This window comes from Ostrinia furnacalis, unplaced genomic scaffold (assembly GCF_004193835.3).
Source record: "Ostrinia furnacalis isolate ACB-3 unplaced genomic scaffold, ASM419383v2 OfSCF5861, whole genome shotgun sequence".
In the NCBI taxonomy this organism is placed as follows: Eukaryota; Metazoa; Arthropoda; class Insecta; order Lepidoptera; family Crambidae; genus Ostrinia; species Ostrinia furnacalis.
This window is the reverse complement of record NW_021136100.1, coordinates 787,969-813,319: the sequence shown is the minus strand read 5'-3', so window position 1 is coordinate 813,319 and position 25,351 is coordinate 787,969. Positions and strand designations below refer to the sequence as shown.

Sequence of the window (25,351 nt, the reverse complement as noted above, 5' to 3'; positions counted from 1 at the left end):
TTTCCGTCCTCATCAGCATTTTGCCTTCACAGCAGCAGGAGCACGATTTTCTCTCAAAAAATAACTTTAGTGTTGGTATTTACCTGGAATGCGCCCGCTGCAGCGCGGCCGCATTGCCCGCCGCGGCTGGGACAGGCGCCGGCGCCCGCGGTCGAGCAGCGCGAGCCCGCGGTCGAGCAGCGCGTCCGGCGGCGCCGGGAAGCCCATGGACGCGCGGGGGCGAGTCGTCTACGTGCCTTTCACATCACCTTAAATTACTAAAAGCATTTCGGCGCCGCTGGTGTGATGCTTAAAGTGACCACGGCGCTCCTTTTTGCTCTACTTTCTCTCTTTCTTCTTACTTTCTTACTTTCCGTCCTCATCAGCATTTTGTCTTCACAGCAGGAGCACGACCCTCTCTCGAAAAAGAACTTTCGTCTTAGCAGTTACCTGGAATGCGCCCGCTGCAGCGCGGCCGCATTGCCCGCCGCGGCTGGGACAGGCGCCGGCGCGGGCGCGGGCGCCGGCGCGAGCCCGCGGTCGAGCAGCGCGTCCGGCGGCGCCGCGAAGCCCATGGGCGCGCGCGGGGGCAAGGTGCCCACGTAACTTTCATATCACCTTAATTTACTAAAAGCCTACATTTTTAGGCAGCGTGCAGCATTTCGGCGCCGCTCTACTTTCTCTCTTTTTCCGTCCTCATCAGCATTTTGTCCTCACAGCAGCAGGAGCACGATTTTCTCCAAAAAAATAACTTTAGTGTTGGTATTTACCTGGAATGCGCTCGCTGCAGCGCGGCCGCATTGCCCGCCGCGGCTGGGACATGCGCTGGCGCGAGCCCGCGGTCGAGCAGCGCGTCCGGCGGCGCCGCGAAGCCCATGGGCGCGCTTCGACGAGTCGCCCACGTGACTTTCACATCACCTTTATTATAAGCTTACAGTGTTTAGATAGCGTGCGGCATTTCGGCGCCTCTTGTGGTCTACAGTCTTATATGACCACGGCGCTTCTCTAAGCTATACTCAGAGCCAACGCCAATGTTACTCGTACGGAATTCCACTGCAGAATCACATCCCTCTTTCAAGAAAACTTATATTTACCTGGAATGCGCCCGCTGCAGCGCGACCGCATTGCCCGCCGCGGCTGGGACAGGTGACGGCGCGGGCGCGGGCGCCGGCGCGAGCCCGCAGTCGAGCAGCGCGTCCCACGGCGTCGCGAAGCCCATGGGCGCGCGCGGGGGCAAGGCGCCCACGTAACTTTCATATCACCTTAATTTACTAAAAGCCTACATTTTTAGGCAGCGTGCAGCATTTCGGCGCCGCTCTACTTTCTCTCTTTTTCCGTCCTCATCAGCATTTTGCCTTCACAGCAGCAGGAGCACGATTTTCTCTCAAAAAAATAACTTGAGTGTTGGTATTTACCTGGAATGCGCCCGCTGCAGCGCGGCCGCATTGCCCGCCGCGGCTGGGACAGGCGCCGGCGCCCGCGGTCGAGCAGCGCGTCCGGCGGCGCCGCGAAGCCCATGGGCGCGCACGGAGGCGAGTCGCCCACGTAACTTTCATATCAACTTAATTTACTAAAAGCCTACAATTTTTAAGCAGCGTGCAGCATTTCGGCGCCGCTGGTTTGATGCTTAAAGTGACCACGGCGCTCCTCTTTGCTCTACTTTTTCTTTTTCCGTCCTCATCAGCATTTTGCCTTCACAGCAGCAGGAGCACGATTTTCTCTCAAAAATAACTTTAGTGTTGGTATTTACCTGGAATGCGCCCGCTGCAGCGCGGCCGCATTGCCCGCCGCGGCTGGGACAGGCGCCGGCGCCCGCGGTCGAGCAGCGCGTCCGGCGGCGCCGCGAAGCCCATGGACGCGCGCGGGGGCGAGTCGCCTACGTGCCTTTCACATCACCTTAAATTACTAAAAGCATTTCGGCGCCGCTGGTATGATGCTTAAAGTGACCACGGCGCTCCTCTTTGCTCTACTTTCTCTCTTTCTTCTTACTTTCTTACTTTCCGTCCTCATCAGCATTTTGTCTTCACAGCAGCAGGAGCACGATTTTCTCACAAAAAAATAACTTTAGTGTTGGTATTTACCTGGAATGCGCTCGCTGCAGCGCGGCCGCATTGCCCGCCGCGGCTGGGACATGCGCTGGCGCGAGCCCGCGGTCGAGCAGCGCGTCCGGCGGCGCCGCGAAGCCCATGGGCGCGCTTCGACGAGTCGCCCACGTGACTTTCACATCACCTTTATTACAAGCTTACAGTGTTTAGATAGCGTGCGGCATTTCGGCGCCTCTTGTGGTCTACAGTCTTATATGACCACGGCGCTTCTCTAAGCTATACTCAGAGCCAACGCCAATGTTACTCGTACGGAATTCCACTGCAGAATCACATCCCTCTTTCAAGAAAACTTATATTTACCTGGAATGCGCCCGCTGCAGCGCGGCCGCATTGCCCGCCGCGGCTGGGACAGGCGCCGGCGCGGGCGCGGGCGCCGGCGCGAGCCCGCGGTCGAGCAGCGCGTCCGGCGGCGCCGCGAAGCCCATGGGCGCGCGCGGGGGCGAGTCGCCCACGTGCCAGCGCGCGGCGCCGCGGCCCGCCCCCTCGCCACCCATGCCGCTAGCTCATGGCGCCGGGCGCCGTCGCTTCATTGGCGCGATGATTCCCGGCTACCCCTTTCAAACTGGAACAACGAAAAATACAATTAACCTTTAGTACCTACCATAGACAAGGTGGTCTTGGAGGAGGCCTTTGTCCAGCAGTGGACGTCATTCGGCTGAAACGAACGAACGAACGAACCTACCATAGAACATTAAGGGCATTTGGATATTCTTTCTCAGGTTTTGACAGCCAAAGGGGAACTTAGAACGAGAAGACAAGCAAGGCCGCCTATACTGAAAATATCTATCAAATCAAATCAGATTAATCAGATCAAATCATTTACTTAGTCTCAGTACCTACTTAGGGCCTTTCGGGTCCAGCAGTACATGTCCCGAATACAGCTTGCCCTACCACCATATTTAACTGTCACTAAAAAACGTTAGACACATGTCTAAAATATGAACCCTACCTAGGTACCTATCTGTTAGGAGAATTGCCCAATATTTGTCTCTACGTGCTACATAGACCAAATTATCCAACCGCATTGAACACAAGTTTGTTTGCACGCTGCTGTTTACTGTTTGCCAATATTGGCTGACAAACCTCGTACTACCTATATTAATTTTAGATCAATCGTTTTTAACAACAGTTATTTAGACCTTAATAAATCATATCTACTTACTATTCACACCTACTATCTATAAAATGTCATAAATAGCATAATCAGGTGCACCGATCTAGGTTCATACAAATAAGTAAGGTAATTGTCAATTTCCGACCCTCTTTCAGGCACTCCAGACATTGATTTAAGGGTAAGCTGGCAATGTGCCAGCCTGGCAGCCAGGGATCTTTAGCATATCATTATTAAGTGAAATTGGGGACTATTCCAATTTCGTTCTGATGTCATTTATTTTGCTTCAATTATCCTAAAATTCAGTTCAGGAAACGGGGCTGTCTTAAGATTTGAATGTGTACCTGCGTATAGATAGGTACTTATTGTACTTAACGTACCTACATAATGTAACATTACATTATTGACGATTTATAAAACCAGATCCTTAATTCACACTTTTTCAATGAAATCTGTAAGTGGTCACATCCACCTTATAAAAATAGGTCGATCGAATGCTCTTCTTTAGTTATACAGGCTTTACAGCCAATCGATATAGCAATTCTAAGAAGCATACAACCAACGGAATATACTATCATAGGGCGAAATTTTACATCAATATACTGAATTTACGTTCTGATTCAGTGGCGGATTTACCAGCAGTCTGAGTAGGCTGAAGCCTAGGGCGGCAGATTTAGTTCATAATTATTTTTTACATATACAAAGTATACGTATTTCGGATACGAATATATCAATGTTCGCCAGGCCAGTCAAATAAGATCCAACAGAGATTTCATTATGTCTCTATGCGAGTTCAGTCCGTATTTATTTATCCCTACTTATTATTTGATGAATGCTATGCATTCACAATCATTTATATTTAACAATAATAAAACGTTCCTGACCTAGATTATCACATTATGCAAATATAAAATGCTTAACAGCATCATAGGTCAGGGTGTCAGTATCGCGGCATCGTTAAGAAATATATGGAGTTCCTTCAATAAAATATATAGTGGAACAAACATAAAATCAAAGGAATCATTTCAATTTAAAATAAAAATGAAGGATGATTTCACTAAAAAAAATTTAATTACCTACTGCTTTAAACAAAAAAGTGTTAAGTTTTTTCAATGTTCTTTAGTGCCGAATCTTATTGTCGTCAGTCCGAAAAGCTCCACCGACAGACGACTTTAGTAGCCCAAAGAATTGAATTAAATCTCACATGAAAATCCTCAATCACAAAGACATTAAATAAGTAGATATCTTTTATTTTATTCACTTCTATAGGTATTTTATGCATTTCAAGAAACTAAACATGTTACGAGTACATAAATTATTAAAGTCAATTTCGTAGATGCTACGAAACCGAACATTTCAATTACATGTCTACAAGTAGCCCAACATATTGCGATTGGGATCGGTCAATTTCGTAATGAACAGACTTGGCCGGGCGCTAGCGCTAGTGCTGTTGTATTAATATTTCAGAGTGGCTGATGGAGCATCAGATCGATACAGGGGTTTCCCTACTCACGTCTGTATTGGCTACGTATGTACTGACTTACAAGCGAACCGAAAGGGCCGTGTGAGACAGATTTCCGCCTTGATCATAACAACTACTTATTATTTAATATTCCTAAATACGAATTTAAATTCAACTTAAGCTTTCAAACAAGTATTGCGTTTGAAGCATTACCTGCCAAAGAAAAAAAAGCGCGGCTCTGTTTACCACATCCAAAAGTAAAATTAGATATTAACATTCGGTATAGGTACTAGCACTACCTAGACTCGAGTCGAGAATGAGGCTGCATATCCTTACCTAAATATGAAATAGGTTGTGTGACCTACTTACGTGCTTTATGCACACTATCACAAACTACGGCCACAATTTTTAGAGATAAGCTGTAAAGTTTAAAATTGAAATACGTGTTAGGTAACTTAGGTTACCTAAACTTACCCTACGTAGTAATTATTAAGCCGAGTAAAATATTGAACATTTCGAAAGCAGTGACCTATTTCCCAAAACTTGTTTCGTATTCCCTAAACCGGCAACGGGTGCTATCAAAAACGCATGAGTTTAGTCGGCTCAACTCTACCTACCCTGTCCCTTTTAGTTTACGACTGTTGTTTTCTAATATTTATGCTGACTATGTACAAAAGTTTCCATGAAATGATTCACTCACGCATTCATAGCATTCTCTAACAAAAAGGGGGATTATATTGCCCCGATCGACGTTTTTATAGCCTTAAATAAAGCTTGTAAAAATGTTTTCGTTGTAGTTTTTCCTTAAAGCCTTCTTCCTACTTAGTAGAAAGTGTATAAAAAATTATACGTATTTTACCACTCGTGCTTATCTAAGAATTCCCAACTAGTATTTTGCCTGAAAAAAATCACTACTCAGGTTACTTATAACTATAAATTCATTATAAATGGAAGGACAACAAGCCTTCGCCTCCCGGGTCCCGGCGCCTAAGAGGCTGCGACGGCGGAGATTCGGGAAGTCAATGGTCCGTGAACAGTTGACATTACCCATAGGGATGCTTCTGTGTAATGGGAGTACGATATAACAAGCCTAAACCTATTGCGTAATAGAAGGTTCAATATGTTGGACAATGTTACTGTTAAACCTTTTTTGAAATTTATCGCCTTTTACATGCGGCTCACGCTTGACCGTATTTTTATTTTTTATTTTGTCTATGACAGCTCTGTCACCTTTCTACTCTCTGATCTACGATCCGTACATGTGATTGTTTGGTGTTATTAAATTCACATTTATTTCCTCGATAAAGACTTTAATTTATCAGGTTATGGGCCCAGTAAGCCCTAAAAGTGAAGCAGTGTAAAAACTTTTGTGGAAATACATAAAGACTTTAATTTATCAGTTACGTACTAGCATCTAGATGTAGTTAGTCTTTATCACGGATTTATTTTCAAATAATATAGGTATTACGTAAAGCTCACCCCCCAATAAAAATGGAATTGCGTTTCGTTTTGGATAGCGAATACGTATTTCAACTAAGTGCAGCTCCGGATCTGAACGTAGGTAGGTACACCGTCGATAATTTTTGCAATATTGGACATGATAAAATTGGGTCAGTGTGCAACCGGTAACTGTGCGCGTTTTACATGAAAAGTAAATACGTTATACATCGTCAACGGCTAAACGTTATTACGTGCGAAAACTCTGTGAAAAAGTCCGTAATATTGTGTTATCATTTTTAAAAATTATTTAGCAAATCACGTGTATTAAGTGTGTTCATTTTAGTTTCATCACCAGAATGTTGCCGGACGTAAACAACAGTCTTAATTTATTTTAGCAAAACAAGAAGAAAGAGACCGTATAATATGCGGTTTTAATTTTTTGGGACATTAATTTTAAATATTACCATACCTATTTTATATGTGTTTTGTAATCCGGCTGTAACGATTCCGTTTTCGTTTCACTTGCTACGAATCTACGGGCGCTACGGGTGCTACAGGTTTACTTTTAATCCGTTCTCGTTAATATAATTACCATAGATAACAGCGACCTGTATACCTGACAGTGAAGCATTGTGACAAACTCAGCGTACTGATAGGAAAGGCATCATGTGACAAGTCACGAGAGCAATAATGCGGTGGGAGGGGTGAATCGATGCGCAGGGCCCGGCGCGCCCTACGGCCCTATCAAGCCTTCGCGGATCGACCTAATCTAATAATAGCGCGACATTCAATGCACTCGGCAACGGAACACCACCGCGCTTTGTTTTCTGATTTCCATTCCAACGGTAGATAGACACTCGCATTAATTAGATCAAGGTGTGCGATACGTATTCCGTTTACGTAGAGGTAGAGCGACTGCGTGCCTTCATTATTGTCACGACGGAGCTTTAATTATAAGGCATAATTGGTCTACTCAAAGTACTCAATGAATACGTAGCACTGATAAATTAAATGTCAAGATTATTTGTGAATAGAGTCCGTTCCCTACTTGTTATTAAAGCTCTACCATACGATACTATTACAATTTTATTATGTTCTTTTGTAATTTGTGTAACTCACATGTTAAAATCGTATATTTTATGGCCATGTTGCTTAAATTGCCCTGTCTTATTTTTATTTGTTCACATTCAGCCTTATACGCTTTTAACAGCGTGACATAAAATTCGAAGTGTGGCAGTTTCGACTATTAAGTACGAACAAGAGCGTTCGTTTTTTCGATGTCAAATAGTTTAGTGGAGTTTAAACTGGGCACTTAACTTTTTCCACCCCGTAATTACCACTGTAACGTCGGCATAAATTGTTTCACGAAAGAACACAAGAGCACGCGAATCAAACTACTTTGCAATTTTTACTTTCATAGCTACGCCTACTATAGTGTATCAATGAAACATTTCACATTAAAAATATTGACAGTTATTGTAAACACATAAATAAATAATAACTCAGTAATAGGCAACCATATTTAGTTTAAAACATTTATGTATTATTGCAATGGAATTATGGAAGATTGGTTGTTGTTGGTGTTGATTTTGGATACTCCAATTCAACTATAAACAATCATAAAAGACTGATTTTAAATTATGGCCATAAAGGGCTNAAGTACCCAATTATACTTGACGTACACAACATACGTCTCTTAACACAGATAAGGGCAAAAACTTAAAGTTTAAGGACACAGAAATCGCCCTACATACGCGGATATATGGGTCAAAAGATCCGTAGTCCATAACGGCTCATTACCACGGCGCCACACGGTCTGTGTCGGTTCTTACGAGTAATGAAGCGAAAACAACACCCATAAACAGTACAAGCCTACGAAAACACCAGGAAATCTTGCAAGGAAAACATATTGGATGGGACCATTATGTAACAAAACATTGCAAAGCTTATTACGAGTTTCAATCTCTTTATGGGCTCTTTTATCTATCGTCTTGACTAAGCTTTCTTGAAAATTACTTTCAACAGAACATATTGACAGAACTTTTTCTTTCAAACAGGTACTTTTAAAGGTATCCATTCAAAGCTTCATCGTAATAAGCTTCAGATAGGTACGGTGTATTGTTATGTAATAGGCTAGAGCGAGAGAGCGAACAAGTGCTTAATGGACTTGGATCGAGGGTGGAGACAGCCTCCGTATTGATCTGAAGTTGGGAGCGGGACAGACGACGCCGGTAGTAGATAAATAGTGATATGCTCGACTTTTTGTAACTTTTAGCGCTTACGTAACGCCAGATAACTTCTGACATCCCCCCAGCCGTGACGGCAATCGGAAAAACTGCCTCCCGCGAGGTCAACAGTCTCGAGTGAGTTGGTGAAATAGTTGAACTGGAAATTATTAATACTTAAAAGTTCTGTAATATAAATACAGCAACTTTGGCAATAACATAAACCATTACCCAAAAAAAAAACAAAACACGCACTCTTACATTGGGATTACGACAAAATAACGGTTTGTTTAACTAAATAACGAATTTTTTATTTAATCAGATTTATGATTTTTTTACATAAAAATATGTTTTTGATTTCATATACATATATCTGAAATTATTGCTAGTTAATCTTTATAATAACCGCCTCTGTGGTCTAGTGGTAAGACCACCTGCTTCAGACGCAGAGGTCCCGGGTTCGATTCCCAGTGGGGGCAGATTTTTCTGTTCGGTTTGGTTGGTGGTAGGGCTAGTTCTAAGTCCGCCTGGCTAGCTACAACCATCTTACCTAAGTCTGTCGCCATAACAACAATGTTAACAGCATTATTGTGTTCCGGCAGTTAGAGGTAAGATAGCCAGTTCCTCCGTGGTTGAGGATTCCGGGTGAAGCTCGCTTCCACCTTCGGCCTGATCATCAATTACCATCAAGTGAGATACAGGCCAAGAGCTTCCTCGTTGTGGATAAAAAAAAAATACATATTTTATCACTACTTATGAAAAGAGTGTGAATTCACTCAAACTCGCGGCGTTTTAAAATCATGAATGGTGCTTGGTACCTCATTAATTTTTTCTTCAAAGAGCAAAGTCTCAAAAGAGAAATACTCTGATGAATTGCAAGCTTAAGGTTTTAAAATATGTACGCAAAAGAAGTAGGATGTTTACTTATTCAGCGCTGAGCGACGGATCGCGCCCCTCAAGCCTCCTCAAGAATGTGCGGCTTTACGTAACCAAGGTAATTTAGGAGACCCGTCTAAAATTAGGTAACGTTACTATAAATAGACTTCTTAGCTACCCACACGGTCTTGTTTAATAATATTATATAAACAATGTTACGGTTTTGTGGTAATTTAATAGATTATTAACCTTAAGACTCCTCTCGAAAGATTGCTCTGAAGAGGCACTTGTGTAAAGGGGCATAGAAGAGGAGATAAGAGGAGGGGATAATTGAGAATATTTGAAGCTGAAATTGAAAATATAATTTTGCATATCACGAAAACATTGTATACTTGACAAAGAAGTACCGGAACTGTACCGGAAATGTACCTACTTCATTGAAATAAACGTTTCATAGCCACTAATAGGTAGGAATGCTAATGCAGGACGAAACGAACCTCGTATTGTGAACTTAATTTTTGAACTTAGAAAGGACAATCGAGGTTTAAGTGTCATTTAACAAAACGAGTAGGTATGGGCCTAGTATCTGAAACCTGAATCAGAATCAAATTGTCAAAAGTTGGCGGCACGCCATAGACTAATTTAAGGCAATTTGTAAAATTATTATGAATAAGCATTTGCATGTTTCATATTCACGCTACAAAAGATACCTACGTTACGTTTCATTCAATCGTACCTATTCGGAGTGTTCTATTTTATTTGTTTGGTGGAATTTCTAAGCAATTTAGAATGAGAATGTTACACGAAGCTGTATTTAGTGTGTAGTTTATTTTTCTGCCGTTTGTCCACACTTGGATTGACGCGCTGTTTGTGCACGCGTGCCTGTGTAAAACAACCATTTTGCCGGGATATTGTGGCTGTAAATGGATTAACAAATACGTAGAATTCCTTTGTTACCACGTCACGTGTGTGATTCCCGGGATACCTGATTCTGAGGGTCTTAGCGTAATAAGCGTAAATAAATTAATACAACACAAAACTAAGTTAGCGCTCACAAGTGTATTTATCTATTGTATTGGGGACTTTTAGTTAAAACCCATAATTTACAGAATAAATAGCTTCAATTTGAAAGTAATAACTAAGGTGATTTTACAAGTGTTTTGCATGTCACACGCAAGAGCTTGAAATGTGTGTTATTATGTTTATATTTATGAAAATGTGTTAATTTGTAAATTATTGAATACATAATAGTGTCTCTATTAAATCATACATACCTACATAATACAGTCTATCAATCAATTAGACATATTTTTGTTTAATAAAATGAGCACACTCAAACTGTTTTGTAAATTGTAATCAAAAACATACAACGATAAATTCAAAATTGTGTTGTAAGAATTTATCAGCTGTTCTTAATGTGCAGAACGTGTAACAGTACGGCTCATTGAACTGCTCTAAAGTATGCCTTTGAGGAAACCGAACTTAAGCACGAGTCGTTGTTATATACGTAAGTATATTTTAATTTGAGCACTCCTACGGTATCCCAATACTTATTGAGTGAGAAACATCACATAAAGATACTTTGAAAAGTGTTCATACGTATATTTTTTTCATATATTCACTGACAATATTATACTTACCCTAAAACTCACGATGCTACGATATGATAAATATTAGACGCTATCAAAACATTTTCAAACTTTAAAACATGTTTGTAAATATAGGTCAACAAGCAATGTTACAGCTAATAACATCATGCCGTAGTGTGTAGCACATACGTAGCAATATCGGGCGGTAGCGCTACGAGCCGTAGCCGGACCGTAGCAGCCTGCTACGGCTCACCTCTGACCTTTCGCGGCGAGCGAGCGAGCGAGCAGCGGTCCGGTTAATGTAGCCTCCGCAACGCAACTCCGCTCTGAGCTTTCAGTAATTGAATTCGGAGCACGTGCGCATGAATAAACGATTTTAATACCTTTCAGAGGCTATCGTCAATATAATACCTGTCATCTGAATACACCTATAACCTATCTCGACATTGTGCTATATTTACCTCACTATCAAAAGATCACATCAATATAGAGGTACGGCCTTAACAAACGATACCAACACACTGCTATGAAACGGCAATTATGCTAAATAATGTACAGTCACGGAATGAAAAGGTTCGTCAGTTTTCAGATTGATTCCTTCAACGAATCGCGAGCACATATTACCTTTTGAAACTATGTTACAGAATAATCTCGAGTTAGAGAAAATAATCTTTAACTGTTCGTCAGTAGGTAAAGTTCAAAATTATTCAGATCAGTTGTTTGACGATTTATCTTGTCAAGAAGATTATTATGATTGATAAACTAAAACCTTCTTGTTGGTTCAACCTGCCATTATTATTTCTATTAAATAAAAAAAAACTTTTGTCAATTGGTCAATGTCATTATTGCATTGCACTGATGGGATAGAAAAATAAACAAGCAAAACCTTATTCGTTAGCAAACGTCATATTTATTTAAATTTTAGCAGCACTGTTTCTTGCACTGTTATGTTGGTAGGTTTGACTATTATAATACCTAGTGCAAGCGAAAACCGACACTAAGGTGACGAACCTTTTCATTCCGCGACTGTACCAGCCACCTACCCATTAAAATTCTGCTTTGTAATTGGAAAATAATGAATGACGATCAAGCTGCGATTATGGGTTCATATTTCAAACTTCGAAATCGAACCGGCTGTAATGACTTTAGTAATTACTCGGCACTATACAACGCCCGATCGTTTATGTATAGGCTTTGATTTTTAACAAACAAAATACTATTTACAGTCACAATAATGATCCATTAAACTACAAATATACATATAAAACATGTAGGTACTTGTTAGTTAGTCAAAGACTCAAATAACATCTAATGAGATGTTTATTTGCAGATTAATATAAATAAGGTTCATTATCGCAAAAAATATTTCCATGCTTCATGAAGGAATTTTAAGAAGTGTAAATTGTAATTTATTTGCATTTTTATTCTTATTTAAACATCCGAAAGATATTACGAAAGAACGTTTGACGTCTTCTTCAAACGAAAAAGTAGCACCAATCATATATGAAGCGATTTATAAGCCTCATTGAAATAAATAAGATATTTTAACATAATATATTTCAAAACATGTCTACGCAAATGAGTGCAAATGTGCAAGACTAGAAATGTACAATTACGAGAAACCTAAAATTCTTATTTTACAATACATAGGCCAATTAGTGTAGGTATAAGCTAATTTTTGGCTATATGAAAAATAATAATACGTAAGTATATTGAGCCCAAGAACCTTCATCATCATCATCATCATTGAGACTTTATCCTATAGGCTATAACTGTCAGACTTTCTGTGGAACAATAAAATTAGTCGCGCCATTAAATGCCGAATTGACGTGGTGACCGGGGGCGTACTACCCCAATTATAGGACCTGTTTATCTGCCCTACCGTACCGGGCAGCCGTTGTAAAGACAATCTTAGGTGGAATTGTGTAAAGCAATCGTTATCATTTGACAGTTCATAACGTACGATTATTCTGTCAAACGCTTTGTTTAATTGACTTTATCGCACGTTATGAACTGTCAAATGATTACGATTGCTTTACACAATTCCACCTCTGTTCAGGTTGAGATTCACAGATGGTTCAAACTTGCAGTGCAAGTGTGGTTGTGTTCCCCAGTCGATGAAGCACATGATGTCGTGCCCTGCGGCCCTGCGTATCCAAACTGCACGCAGGAAGATTTAATAAATGCTACTGACAACGCCACTCTTGTAGCAGAGTTTTGGACTGACACTGTGTAGGTTTGTTGTCGACACGACAAGAAGAAGAAGAAGATCTGCCCTACGCAAATTTAGATGCTGGGCAACTTTATTCATACCAATAAAATAATGAAGCATATAATAAAATTACCTACCTATGCATGCACATAAAACGTTCTGCTGCATGTATAAAGTTTATTCACTGCTAATGAAACCGTTGTGTATTTTATGACTTTATCATGTTCGATTCAATTGCCAAATGTTATTGCACATTAGGTGATGACATAAGACACTCGTATATAGAGCTCATTAATGACATTTACAACCTTTAGCATTCGATTTAGCACTTTGATTCTTCGAAACGCCTATTACCTACCAACATATTTTGATTAAGCCTTTAACGCAAATGTTTTACATATTAATTAGATATGTAAATCGGGACTCGTGTGACTCTATGGAAACTATTTAAAACCTGTAATGATTTTTCGAAATGGGCTTAGTCATAACCGTAATTGTTATTGTCGACTGTATGAGACCCACCCCTAATTTCCACTATTATAAGGTTACATCCAAATAAACTAATGCAAAAATAATGAAAAAAAAATTGACATCACGTAACGAATTTTTATTATGGATCTATCACGTGAGCTAAATACACGGAAGCGGGAAGTTTTTCCTAGTCGCGACATTATCGGCTTATAATAAATAGTCGTCTAGCTTGTTTAAATAATTTAGGTGAGTCGTTATGTATGTAGGATGTGAAACTGATGGCGCCATAGTTTCTTTCATCGGGGAAAAAAGTTGTTTGATTCCGTAGCGCTTCTCGAATGTAACCAAAATATTTCGGACATTATCAACTTGTTTATATTTAGCCACAGCGAGCTTCGCGCGATATTCCAACTGCGTCTACTAAAAACAAATGGAACGTTCCTATACTTATTGCGAATAATTAAACGTGGATTGAATTGGATTTCGTAAGTGATTTGCTGATGTAAGTTCGCATGTCACGCTATAATGATTGTGGGTAATTAAGAAATTAGGGAAAGAGTGCGTTGATTCGTGACGGTCGCGGAGCGCGCGGGCGCGTGACGTGTCCCGCCGCTTTTAGCGCGAGTGTTTTTGGCACGCCTCCCGGGCTCTTCCCGCTTGTCTCATTGCGCCCGCTCCACTCATGCACGTACAGAACTGACACGTCGCGAAAACAATGCCCTCATTTACCGAATACGTAGAATTTAGCTTGGAAACTTAGGTTGGAAAAGCGGTAGTTGTCACAAAAGTACTGCCCACTCGGAGCTAGCCTATAATTACATTTCTATTGCAAAAGATGATTCAGCTAGTGACAATTTAGTACAAGAACGCTGTTTGCAAGTGAGTCATACCTACCTACCTCTACCATGAGTTTACCTACCGAGCATCTCGCTATCGAGGGCGTAAAAAATGTATGGCAAATCGTACAGCGCCTCTAGCGGTTAGTAGCTGAACCACAGCAAAACTAAAAACACTACCATGAGTTCATCTCAAATCGTTAGGTAAAAAAATCTATCTAAATGAATACGATAGCGACTAAAGTTTTTATTAAGTTTCATACAAATAACTTACCATGAGTTGCAATTTTCAAAGATGTCATCGAAAAATACCTTTGCTGTCACAGTAACGTAACTCACTGGCTTATTGACGTGTGAAAAGCAAAATAAAATTGTGGTTTTAGGTCATTTTAGGTGTTTTCTTTATTAAATTATGACGGAAAGAAGTTTATTACGATGGAACATGTTATCAGCATGTGGGCAGACCTCCCACTAGGTGGACCGACGATCTGGTGAAGGTCGCGGGAAGAACCTGGATGCGGGCACATTGTGGAGATCCTTGGGGGAGGGAGAGGATGCTGCGTTTCCCAGAGATATGCGAGGGAATTGTGTCGTGCGAAGATGTCTAGCTGTGCTGTGAAAATGTGTGCGGGTTTCCACCAAAGCTGTGCGAGGAAAATGTATCGTACGAGGATGTGTAGCAGAGATTTGAAAATGCTCATTAGTGTTGTACAGCCTGAGCCTTTTCTACCAGAGATGTGCTGACCGAGGCGAGGTAAATGAAGCGATTCTATTGGTTCTTTACAAACACATCCTTCGCTACGCATCCTCGCACATCTCTGGTGGAAACGCAGCCTTACGAGATCATGATAGAAAGCTAATCCGACAATGAATATGTATTTTCATAAGTTGAAATTTACTTTTGTTTTTAATCAGTGAAAAGGCTCAGGCTGTACAACACTAATGAGCATTTTCAAATCTCTGCTACACATCCTCGTACGATACATTTTCCTCGCACAGCTTTGGTGGAAACCCGCACACATTTTCACAGCACAGCTAGACATCTTCGCACGACACAATTCCCTCGCATATCTCTGGGAAACGCAGCATCCTCTCCCTCCCCCAAGGATCTCCACAATGTGCCCGCATCCAGGTTCTTCCCGCGACCTTCACCAGATCGTCGGTCCACCTAGTGGGAGGTCTGCCCACATGCTGATAACATGTTCCATCGTAATAAACTTCTTTCCGACATAATTTAATAAAGAAAACACCTAAAATGACCTAAAACCACAATTTTATTTTGCTTTTCACACGTCAATAAGCCAGTGAGTTACGTTACTGTGACAGCTAAGGTATTTTTCGATGACATCTTTGAAAATTGCAACTCATGGTAAGTTATTTGTATGAAACTTAATAAAAACTTTAGTCGCTATCGTATTCATTTAGATAGGTTTTTTACCTAACGATTTGAGATGAACTCATGGTAGTGTTTTTAGTTTTGCTGTGGTTCAGCTACTAACCGCTAGAGGCGCTGTACAATTTGCCATACATTTTTTTACGCCCTCGATAGCGAGATGCTCGGTAGGTAAACTCATGGTAGAGGCACTCATGGTATGATTTTAATGCAAACTTCATCGATCCACGTTTAAACTCTATCGACTGTAGTATACGAATACAAGTTTTCGATGGCAACTCATGGTAGAGGCACAGATGGTGCGACACAGTGACACTCGTAAACAAGCTTTTGAATGTGCTTGTATGAAAACAAAAGCAATGAATTTGAATATTATTTAGTTTAATGGTAGGTATACTACAATTTCATAATGCAATAGTTTTGTGGAATAGAGAATTCACATCACAGAGCTACTACTAGCTAAATACCGAATGTCCGAAATAACAGTAGCTGACTAAGTAAGTAGTATTTGCATAAGAGCTTTTATGGAGTTGGTTTTATTGATCTTGATATAGTAGTGAACTGAATAAAATAAACGTGTACCTTACCTATAGTCCAGTCAATGAATGCCTTAACGATGGTGTAGAGAGAAATCCGTGGAACACAATTTCTGACCTCGGGACTTTATTTAGCCTAGTTAGGTGGTGAACATAGCAAAAGTCCCCGCCCTTAGCCCTTGAGCCGGCGGGGAGAGTGGGGTTTAAAGGTACCACTTTTCGGTTTTTCGCTTAATCCTCGGAAACTATGAGTCCTACTGACATGACTACTATGAACCAAAAAAAGCTTATTCAATTTGCTATAGGTGAGACCGTCAAGTTTTTCTATATCTTGTATAGTTTTTGCAGCATCTGCTCTAGAAGGTCTGTAAAATTGGAAATTTTATTGTTGTCTTACATGTTCCTTTCAGGAGAAAATCGACTAAATCAACATTGAGCAAACACTATAGACATGTGGGAGCATGTTAAGCCTAGTTCCATGGAGGGGACTGCACCGTGCGTATATTTAGACGAACCAATTAGAGCCACTTTTGACTCCTCATCATTCAAAAACTACTGTGCATTAACACTTCAAATTTGGCTCATGTATTGAGACTTGCAAGATATACATCAGCTTCAAATTTCATAAATATACCTCAAACGGTTATTTAGGTATTGACGTTCAAAAATCGATATTTAGAGCACTAAAATCTATCTATCACATGTGAAATGTTAAAATTTACTGGTTTTTTATTTGTTCCTTTGTATTTACATAACTACCTTTCTGGATGCCAAATTTGAACCTTCGAGGTCATCTGGAAGTGGTTAGAATTTGGTCTATAGGTCAGACATGTAGATTTTTGGACGTCAATATCTAAAGAACCGTTTGAGGCATATTTATGAAATTTGAAACTGATGTATATCTTGCAAGTCTCAACACATGAGCCAAATTTGAAGTGTTAATGCACAGCAGTTTTTGAGTGATGAGGAGTCAAAAGTGGCTCAAAGTGATTCGTCTAAATATACGCACGGTGTAGTCCCCTCGCTGGAACTAGGCTTAACATGCTCCCGCATATCTAGAATGATTGCTCAATGTTGATTTAGTCGATTTTCTCCTGATGGGAACATGTAAGACAAAAATAAAATTTCCAATATTACAGACCTTCTAGAGCAGATGCCGCGAAAACTATACAATTTATAGAAAAACTTGTCCATCTCACCTGTAGCAAATTGAATATGCTTTTTTTGGTTCAAAGTAGTCATGTTACTAGGACGCATAGTTTCCGAGGATTAAGCGAAAAACCGAAAAGTGGCACCTTTAAACCCCCCTCTCCCCGCCGGCTCAAGGGCTAAGGGCGGGGACTTTTGCTATGTTCACCTCTTAACTAGTCTAAATAAAGTCCTGTGTGCCTACCATGAGTTTACGTTAGGTGTGCTCGCTGCGACTGCGTAAAAAAATGACATTTAAATGTATGACATATTGTGCAGCGCCCCTAGCGGCTACTTTCAAGAAATAAAATCTTCATATAATTTTTTGACGTATTCGCTAGCGAGCTCACCTAACGTAAACTCACTGAAGTCAGAAATTGTGTTCTACAGTTTTCCATCTATAATGCTTTATTGACTGGACTATACTCGTATAATGTACGAACAAATTGCTTTTTTACTGAAACAAAATTCGAATTTCTAAACATGCTCGTATCGCATAAAATATTCCACGTCATGCAAGTAGAGAATTATGTGACCTAGAGGGAGAAACTACATTAATGTCTTTCACGAAACGCGATCCTCCGAAATAACGTTAGTTGTAACGTCGCCGGCGACTGTCCCGGGATATTTACGATGCACACAACTCAACCCTCGCGTGCACGGAGTAAGTGGAAGCGAACATTTTTTCGCCAAAAAAGAAAAGCGCACCCAAGCGACTCCCGCCATTTGTCTAATACAAAACATTGCTTCGTCGGCCTCGCGCCTTCAACAGGTTAGAATTTGTCTACACGCTAACGAGACGATTATCCGCTTACCTATTTATAGCTAAGAGCCTATTATCAAGCTCATTTACGGAATTATACCCTCTAAGTGAGGATTATGTGGTAACATTTTTACACAAAGCCCCAGGAGATATTAAACACATTTATCGCTTAACTTTAAAACCAATATTGTGTTAAGTAGCAGGCATCTTAGATTGTTCTACCTACTCCGAATTGGTAAATCCCAATTTTGGTAAAAGTTGCGTCTGCGTATAGCACTAAGCAAACCCCAATAAAAAGCCATGACCTACAATCGTTATATCTGCTTTACTGCAAAAGCTTTTCTAACATAACTTATTTATTCATTCATTACCCGAATCTGTTCATGTTAACATAAGCTGAGAGTCCGAATGTCGTGTAAAGGCCAACGACACCGCGGATCCGCAACCATTGAGTCCAGTGACACATGTAGCGCTAACGACATGTTCCCGGAGCCGAAATAACGCGAGTCGCCGCGTGGCGCCGTAGGTCAAGTCGGGTATTTCGGGCCTCGCCTTGATACAGGGCTACCGCATATCATATGCGTCCGTTTAATATTAACTCTTTCGTCAGCAGAAACGTATGTCGATCCCGATACGAATAGTAATCCAGTGACGACTTCCAGCGCCAGCTTCGCATAACTCCAACGCACCACTTCAGCACATGTATAGTATCATAGATGTCCGCAGCATTAGAATATAGAAATGTTAAATGGCGTGTGGCGAATGATATCCCAAAGTAAGTCATGGAATAAGTGGTAGACTTATTCCAAAATGTTTTAGAATTTACAACAGCTACTATAATTCGCTTTGGATACAACCAGTAATGTTATAAAAGTTTATCGTTGGAATTGTGGTATTCGACTTTGAAGTAGTGTTTTATGTTTCACCTGTTGATAAACAGAGCTCACACAAGTCTTGTAGAAAACAGAAAATAAGACGTGTCTAAGCTCGAACAGTGTTTATATGAACTGAACTCTCATATTTCTCATCTAGACATTCATAATATGACTTGTACTCGTAGCAACTAATAAAAAAGAACTTAGCTAAAATTCCGAATTGTGTTTTTTGGATTTGGATTTTGGACCGAGCTTGATTTGATTTTGTAACGTTACGAAACTTATTAATGCCTTTGAATTTGTATGTTAGTTCATATGTGTTGCGGTTATTTTAGCAATATGTGCGAACAATATTTTACTTGCTGCCCACGTATAAAACGTCTAAAGCTTAATCCAATTCGAAAGTTTATGACGAAGAAATTTATTCAACAAGGCATTTATGACAGGGATAATGTGGAGAAAGCTGTTTCAATGTGTCTGGGGATGCCCTGGTGACTCAATTATTCCAGTCCACTCTTTACTTTCAAGACGAGCCCGCAATCTCGCCGGTCGTTACGCAGCGCCAGCTTGGATCTAGCCCGAGACATTGACCTATCTCTGCGGCCGTAGCATCGGCATCACAGGAGGTACCTACACACGCAAGTGTACACGCGAATATATCCGTGTGGAGATATTTTCGCCTAAGCAGCTGGTCGGATGCGACCGCCAGTGCGACTCATCTGGCACGGTTATCGACAAGCATGTTTTAGTCGACAAGTAGGTAACTAGATTACGTTTTTCTTTAAAATAAAAAATGAACATTATTTTTAAAAAAAATGTAATTAAGTATACCACGAAATCATGTTAGTATAACTAATTAAAAAGTTACAACCTAGTTACGTATTCCATTAATTATTGAGAGAAAATCAACAAATTAATAGCTTATGCCTTCGGCTGCGTCATTTCTTGCCCTTGTACTTATATATTATAGCCAATAATAATTATCCTGCATGACATGCAACTTAATTCAATGAAATTCAAGTGTAAATAGCTAAGTGTGAGGTGGCAAAGTAAAGTTGTTCAGGGGCAGTCTTTCCCACGCGCGGACTGAAGCAAATTACATTTATTTTCCGTCCACGGTCATAAAGAAAATTCGATAAGTCTTCTAAGGTCGCGTGCGCGTTCACATTCGATTTGTAATTTGTTATTCTGTTCAATATTTTGACTAGCCCGCTTTTATTAAATTAACATTGATTGATATTGCTCGTACTGTTTACTTTACGAACGAACTGATAAACGAGGTGTAGAAATAATTTGAAGGATTATGATTTGTGCGATTACTAGGAAACATTTGGAGCAACAGTAGGTACCTACTACTTTTTAAACTGTATGTAGATATTGCTTATGAGTGAAGATCAAAAGCTCCAAAATAATTCTATAGTCATCAATACAATACAATAGTCTAGATTCATCATAACAATTCGTGATTCATATTACCCAAATAACGTTTTTAATTTCAATCCCAGATAACTTATTCAGGAAGGTAATACCTACTTTATATCCTTAGCCAGGCCCAACGACTGAAAGTTCGAAGTCTTTCCCACGTTAAACGACGGCATCGTGCTGCAATTAATCTCGCTAATATATTCATGAAAGGAGAGCCGCGTAAGGCGCAGACCGTCCTGGGACCCTGCAGTCACTGACTCGTAAAGTGTCGGCGTAACGGCCGTCAATAATGGCCGATTTTACGGGCCATCCTACCATTTACGACTCATTGGCAAGCAGCCGATACTATGCGCGTGCCCATTGCTTTCGTAAGGACATTTTAACATCAATTTTTAATCATTTAAATTGCGGTATAAAGTAAATCTTCCTTTATTGTTATTGCCAGCCGTTATTCTAGATGTTAATTTTCGCATAGGCACCGTTGAAAATTAAGGTCACAGTTAATGTTTCACGAATCACGAGATTTTCCTACTGTAACTACAAATGATAGAGATACAAAGCAATATGAAATACAAAACAATATTATGGTTATTTCTTCGTGTTTTCATTACATAAAGCAATCTTTTTAGAAATCGGAATACTATGGACACGCAGCTTGGTTTGTCCAGGAACCACACGTATACCAATTAGGCTAAAGTCATAACATCGATAAATTTTTGCCAGGTACAGTTGACAGCACATAAGACGATATATTTTTATTGCAAAATAGCATTAACATAGTACTTAAGATGTTTACTTGATGCAAACATAAGTCAATTAGGATACAACTTCATTTTTTTTTATTTTATTACTGCTACTCACTATTCAGAAGACGGCACTCTTCTGCGTGTGTCCGTTTCTTGTTATATCTAGGTAAACTTACTACTCATGCTACATCATAAAATATTTTACAAGTCGACAACGAATAAAAAAAATATTTTTATTAATTCAAATTACTCATCTCTGTTCTGTACCACTATTTCCGGTTTCACTTTACACGCGCTGTTGGAGCAGAGTTAAAGAAAGCAATAAAAAATAAAATTTAACTGCCGGTATTACAATACATAATATCAAATCCCTTTGTCACACAAGCTTTGAGAAGATTGGAATGTCGTAAATTTCATAAATCAAGTTGTAAAATTAGGAAACAACAAGAACATTAAACAAACGAGCCAGAAATCGCAAAATCATACACATGAACTATAAACTGCTTTGGTTATACGTACTCCCACCGCTGGAAGCTTTCATTTCGGAAACATTAAAGAATCGCTACAATCTTAAATTCCTTACAAAATAAATAATCTCAACCAGTGTTGAAAATAATGATGATTTGTTCGTGAACCAAATAGTTTAATCACATTATTCAAGGCTCCATAACCTTTTCACTGGCATTTTATAGCAATTGATGTTTAACGCCTAGTTCTAATTATAGACAGAAGCGACGTAACATCTCTTACATCATTTAAAAATAGCTGATCGTACACATTCGTATAAATGTGAATGATTACATGTGTAGGATTATATGCGCAGGGAAAATTCCAACATAACAAGTGATTGCAACAATTTATCACGCGTTAACTCAACTATGTGTGACGTTTGTTCGTAAAAAGCAATTCTGTGTATAATTGCATCGTAAAATTTTGTGACGAAGGCAATAAAGTAATATAGCGATCGCTCAATATGAAACAATTTCATTGCACGCTGAAGAAAAACTGAAAGAAAAACGAGAAAAGTTTATCGAAGTTAAACAATTTAGGGGAACGCCGCTGCAGTTTGCGGCGAGAACTTCCGAGAGCTCTAAAGTGCACTTCGCTGTGGGATCAAAGCAGCTGACGATCGCTCCGTAAACAACGCCGGCATCCGTCGAGAACTACTAAGGATGCAAATCCACTCAGCGCTCACGCTCACATTAAACAAATTGGTTAAATCGACCTATTGCATGTTTGTTACCGCTCGCGTGTGACCACTGTTTAATGGAACTGACAAATAAAACAAATGATAGGTGCGAAACCTGCGAATATTATTTATTGGAGCAGTTATTGTCATTGTCACGTACAGCTCCATAGTAGTGAAAGTAACTGTTCATTATGTACTTACGTCATACTAACACGAACAAATGTAATAAAATAATTCTAAAAAATCTCATAGGAGTTAGGATTTTAAAACGTTCAGTTGCACGATTAAATCATTTTCATCATTTTTGTACCACATCTGTTCGAATTAGGCGATATTTCAGTTCGTAATGTTGATATTCCCAGTTCCAGTGAACCGACGGATTCCCGGTTAAACAAAATTAACTCGCTCACGTTTAATCCAGCTCTATTAGAACGACCTTGACAGTCGTAAATATTTATAAAAGCTTTACGACGGTCAGTGTGAATGTCTTCTATATTTATTCGAACTTGTAGCATTATTTACAACAGCTAAGAATTTGCAATCAACATAGGAAAATATTTGCAGTCTTTAAACAATAGTTAATCCAAAGAAAAATTACATTTGCTTCTTTATTCCATGAAATGCTCAAATAAATAACGGTAAAAAATGTTAAGAAGCACGTAAATTACGGTGTTCAACACGCTCCTCTAATATTCAAGCAAAAAAGTCCCCATTTAGTGAATAAAGCGAGCGAATGTAATGGAGCTCACTGAACTTTTTCTATAGAGCTAACCCATGCAATAACCACCGGCGAACTATAGCATCAAAATGCATATTAAAGGTGTTAGGTAGGACTCCAAACCGAATTAGTTCGTTAACCTGACTTCTAACCTCCATCAATATCCATGGTGATTGAAGATAACTCTCATGAGACCGCGGTAACACTCGATTCGCTGATACTTGAAGGGCTAAATATTTTATTGTATGGCAACAAAAGCTGTGATAGTTCTATTCAAAACATTTGCTGCAAAATATTACAACAAAAAGTTCCATCCCTTCTATAAATCCACTAAGCCTTGATCAAAAACTATATTGCCTCTAATACGTTTAACTCTTAACTCGATTCAAAAAGTACCTCTACTCTACGTGTCACTGCTCCTGAAAATAATCGGATGTTTCCTGCAGCGCACTAAACAAATTACAGGGCTCACATGGCAGACCGCTCTCCCCGTAATTGAGCATCATGTCGCCCGCGGTGGACACCACTCGGAGTTGTTGATTAATGTTTTTCGCTTGTGATTTAGCTTTTAATAAAATTAACTCTATTTAATCTACTAATTCGTGTAGGAATTTTCCACCTATCGATAGGTAAAGACTGTGCTGAATTGGTAGTTGACATCACCAAGAACAATAAGTTGGAAGTATTAAACACAACAATATACAAACATGTAATCCACTAATCAATAGCTTTGTTTCGAATCAAACATCGATTCGTATTAAAAATAGAGCTTTCAAAGCAGCGTTTGAAACGTGTGTGTGTGTTTTCTTATGTCTCTGTGCGGCGTATGCATACGTAGTCCCATAAATTACTTAAAGAGCTGTATATTGGGTCGGCAAAAATGTTCAGGAGTGACGTCACGAGTGGAATCGTCAGCGTTAGCGTCGAGAGCGGTGCCTGCACCAATCGCGCGGATGTGGGTCGTTAATGGGGATTTATCGCCTAAACCACAACACGGCGACTACTAACTCAAATTAGCAACATTCATTGTTCTAGACATCATAATTATCTCGTGTTGTTCCGCGTAAACCAGATAGCGGTCATTACAGCCCGATGTGTTTTGTATTGAACTGTTTATTGCGTTTAGCTGTCGAGATGTAGTGTCGAATCTGTTTTCAACGAATGCTATCTAAACAATGAACTTTGTTTCTTTTTAAACGTTGCTTTTAAAGAATATCACTTGGAACGCACGTGTTCTTTTTTCTGTAAAAAAGTCACTATGATGAAGGGTAAAATAACAACTTAATATCACATATTATTATTCTGGTGAACTATAATTATATGAGTCACCGTAATGAGATATATCGTAGCTCCACAGGCCCGAAGGTTTTTTTACACTATAGCAAACAATCAAATTAATTCGAACTATCTAATGTCCTAACAAATCTGATGAAATAAACAAAAAGTCTTATCTGGGAATATAATCCAGAACCTTCAGCTCGAAAGAGTCTAGATCTCCAACCATTAGACAACGGAGACGTCATGCATGTTATTTGTGTACACTTCGTTAAAATTATAACATCTAGCAGTCACTTCATGATCTAAATTTAGAGCTTAATGTAAATAGTTGTATATCCGTAGCTAATAACGGAATACACACAAGATAGGTGTTGATGGACGAGCTGCTTCTGGTAACAAAATTAATGGTGCATGTCTGCATCGCTCAGTAACAAAGAAACCACTTCCATGAAAAACTATGAGCAGTGCAGAGTACCTACTTTAACTATGATTAGGTCTTCCAAAAAGTTCCGCCTATGAATCAAGTTTCTTAAAAACATAATTTTTCACTATTGAGCTTGATATGCTATAAACCTACTTCGAATAAATTAATTGGCAATACGTGGAAGTACGATCGCCGGATATAATGCTAAAAATAGGTGCGTTTATTCAATTGGGATTTGCGCACATAAACAATATCAGTTACGGAAATCTAAATTTAATAATCTGAAATTAGTAAAATCAGTAATAACATACTTCATTGATTAATATTATGCCAACAGTTCCTGCTATATTAAACGACTGTTAGTGCTGTTAGGTACATATTTATGTAGTAGGTATTCTAATAAACAGGTGATATTATGTACGTTGTAAGCATCGATGAAGTTATAAACAACTATGACTGCATTTTCATAATAATATTGACTGCATTCTTGTTTTGTGTAAACATGTCAAC

The 25,351-nt window shown here is 39.6% G+C and overlaps 1 protein-coding gene across 1 annotated transcript in view; it reads right to left on the bottom strand.

Moving 5' to 3' along the window:
• The window catches only part of LOC114361618 (potassium voltage-gated channel protein Shab-like), a 43,731-nt gene that overhangs the window by 1,915 nt on the left and 16,465 nt on the right, over window positions 1-25,351 (bottom strand). Inside the window, exon 2 of the mRNA XM_028316719.1 lies at window positions 2,385-2,646. Within this exon, the coding sequence (XP_028172520.1) occupies window positions 2,385-2,578 (194 nt within the window). The 5' untranslated portion in view covers window positions 2,579-2,646. The remainder of the gene's footprint in view (window positions 1-2,384; window positions 2,647-25,351) is intronic.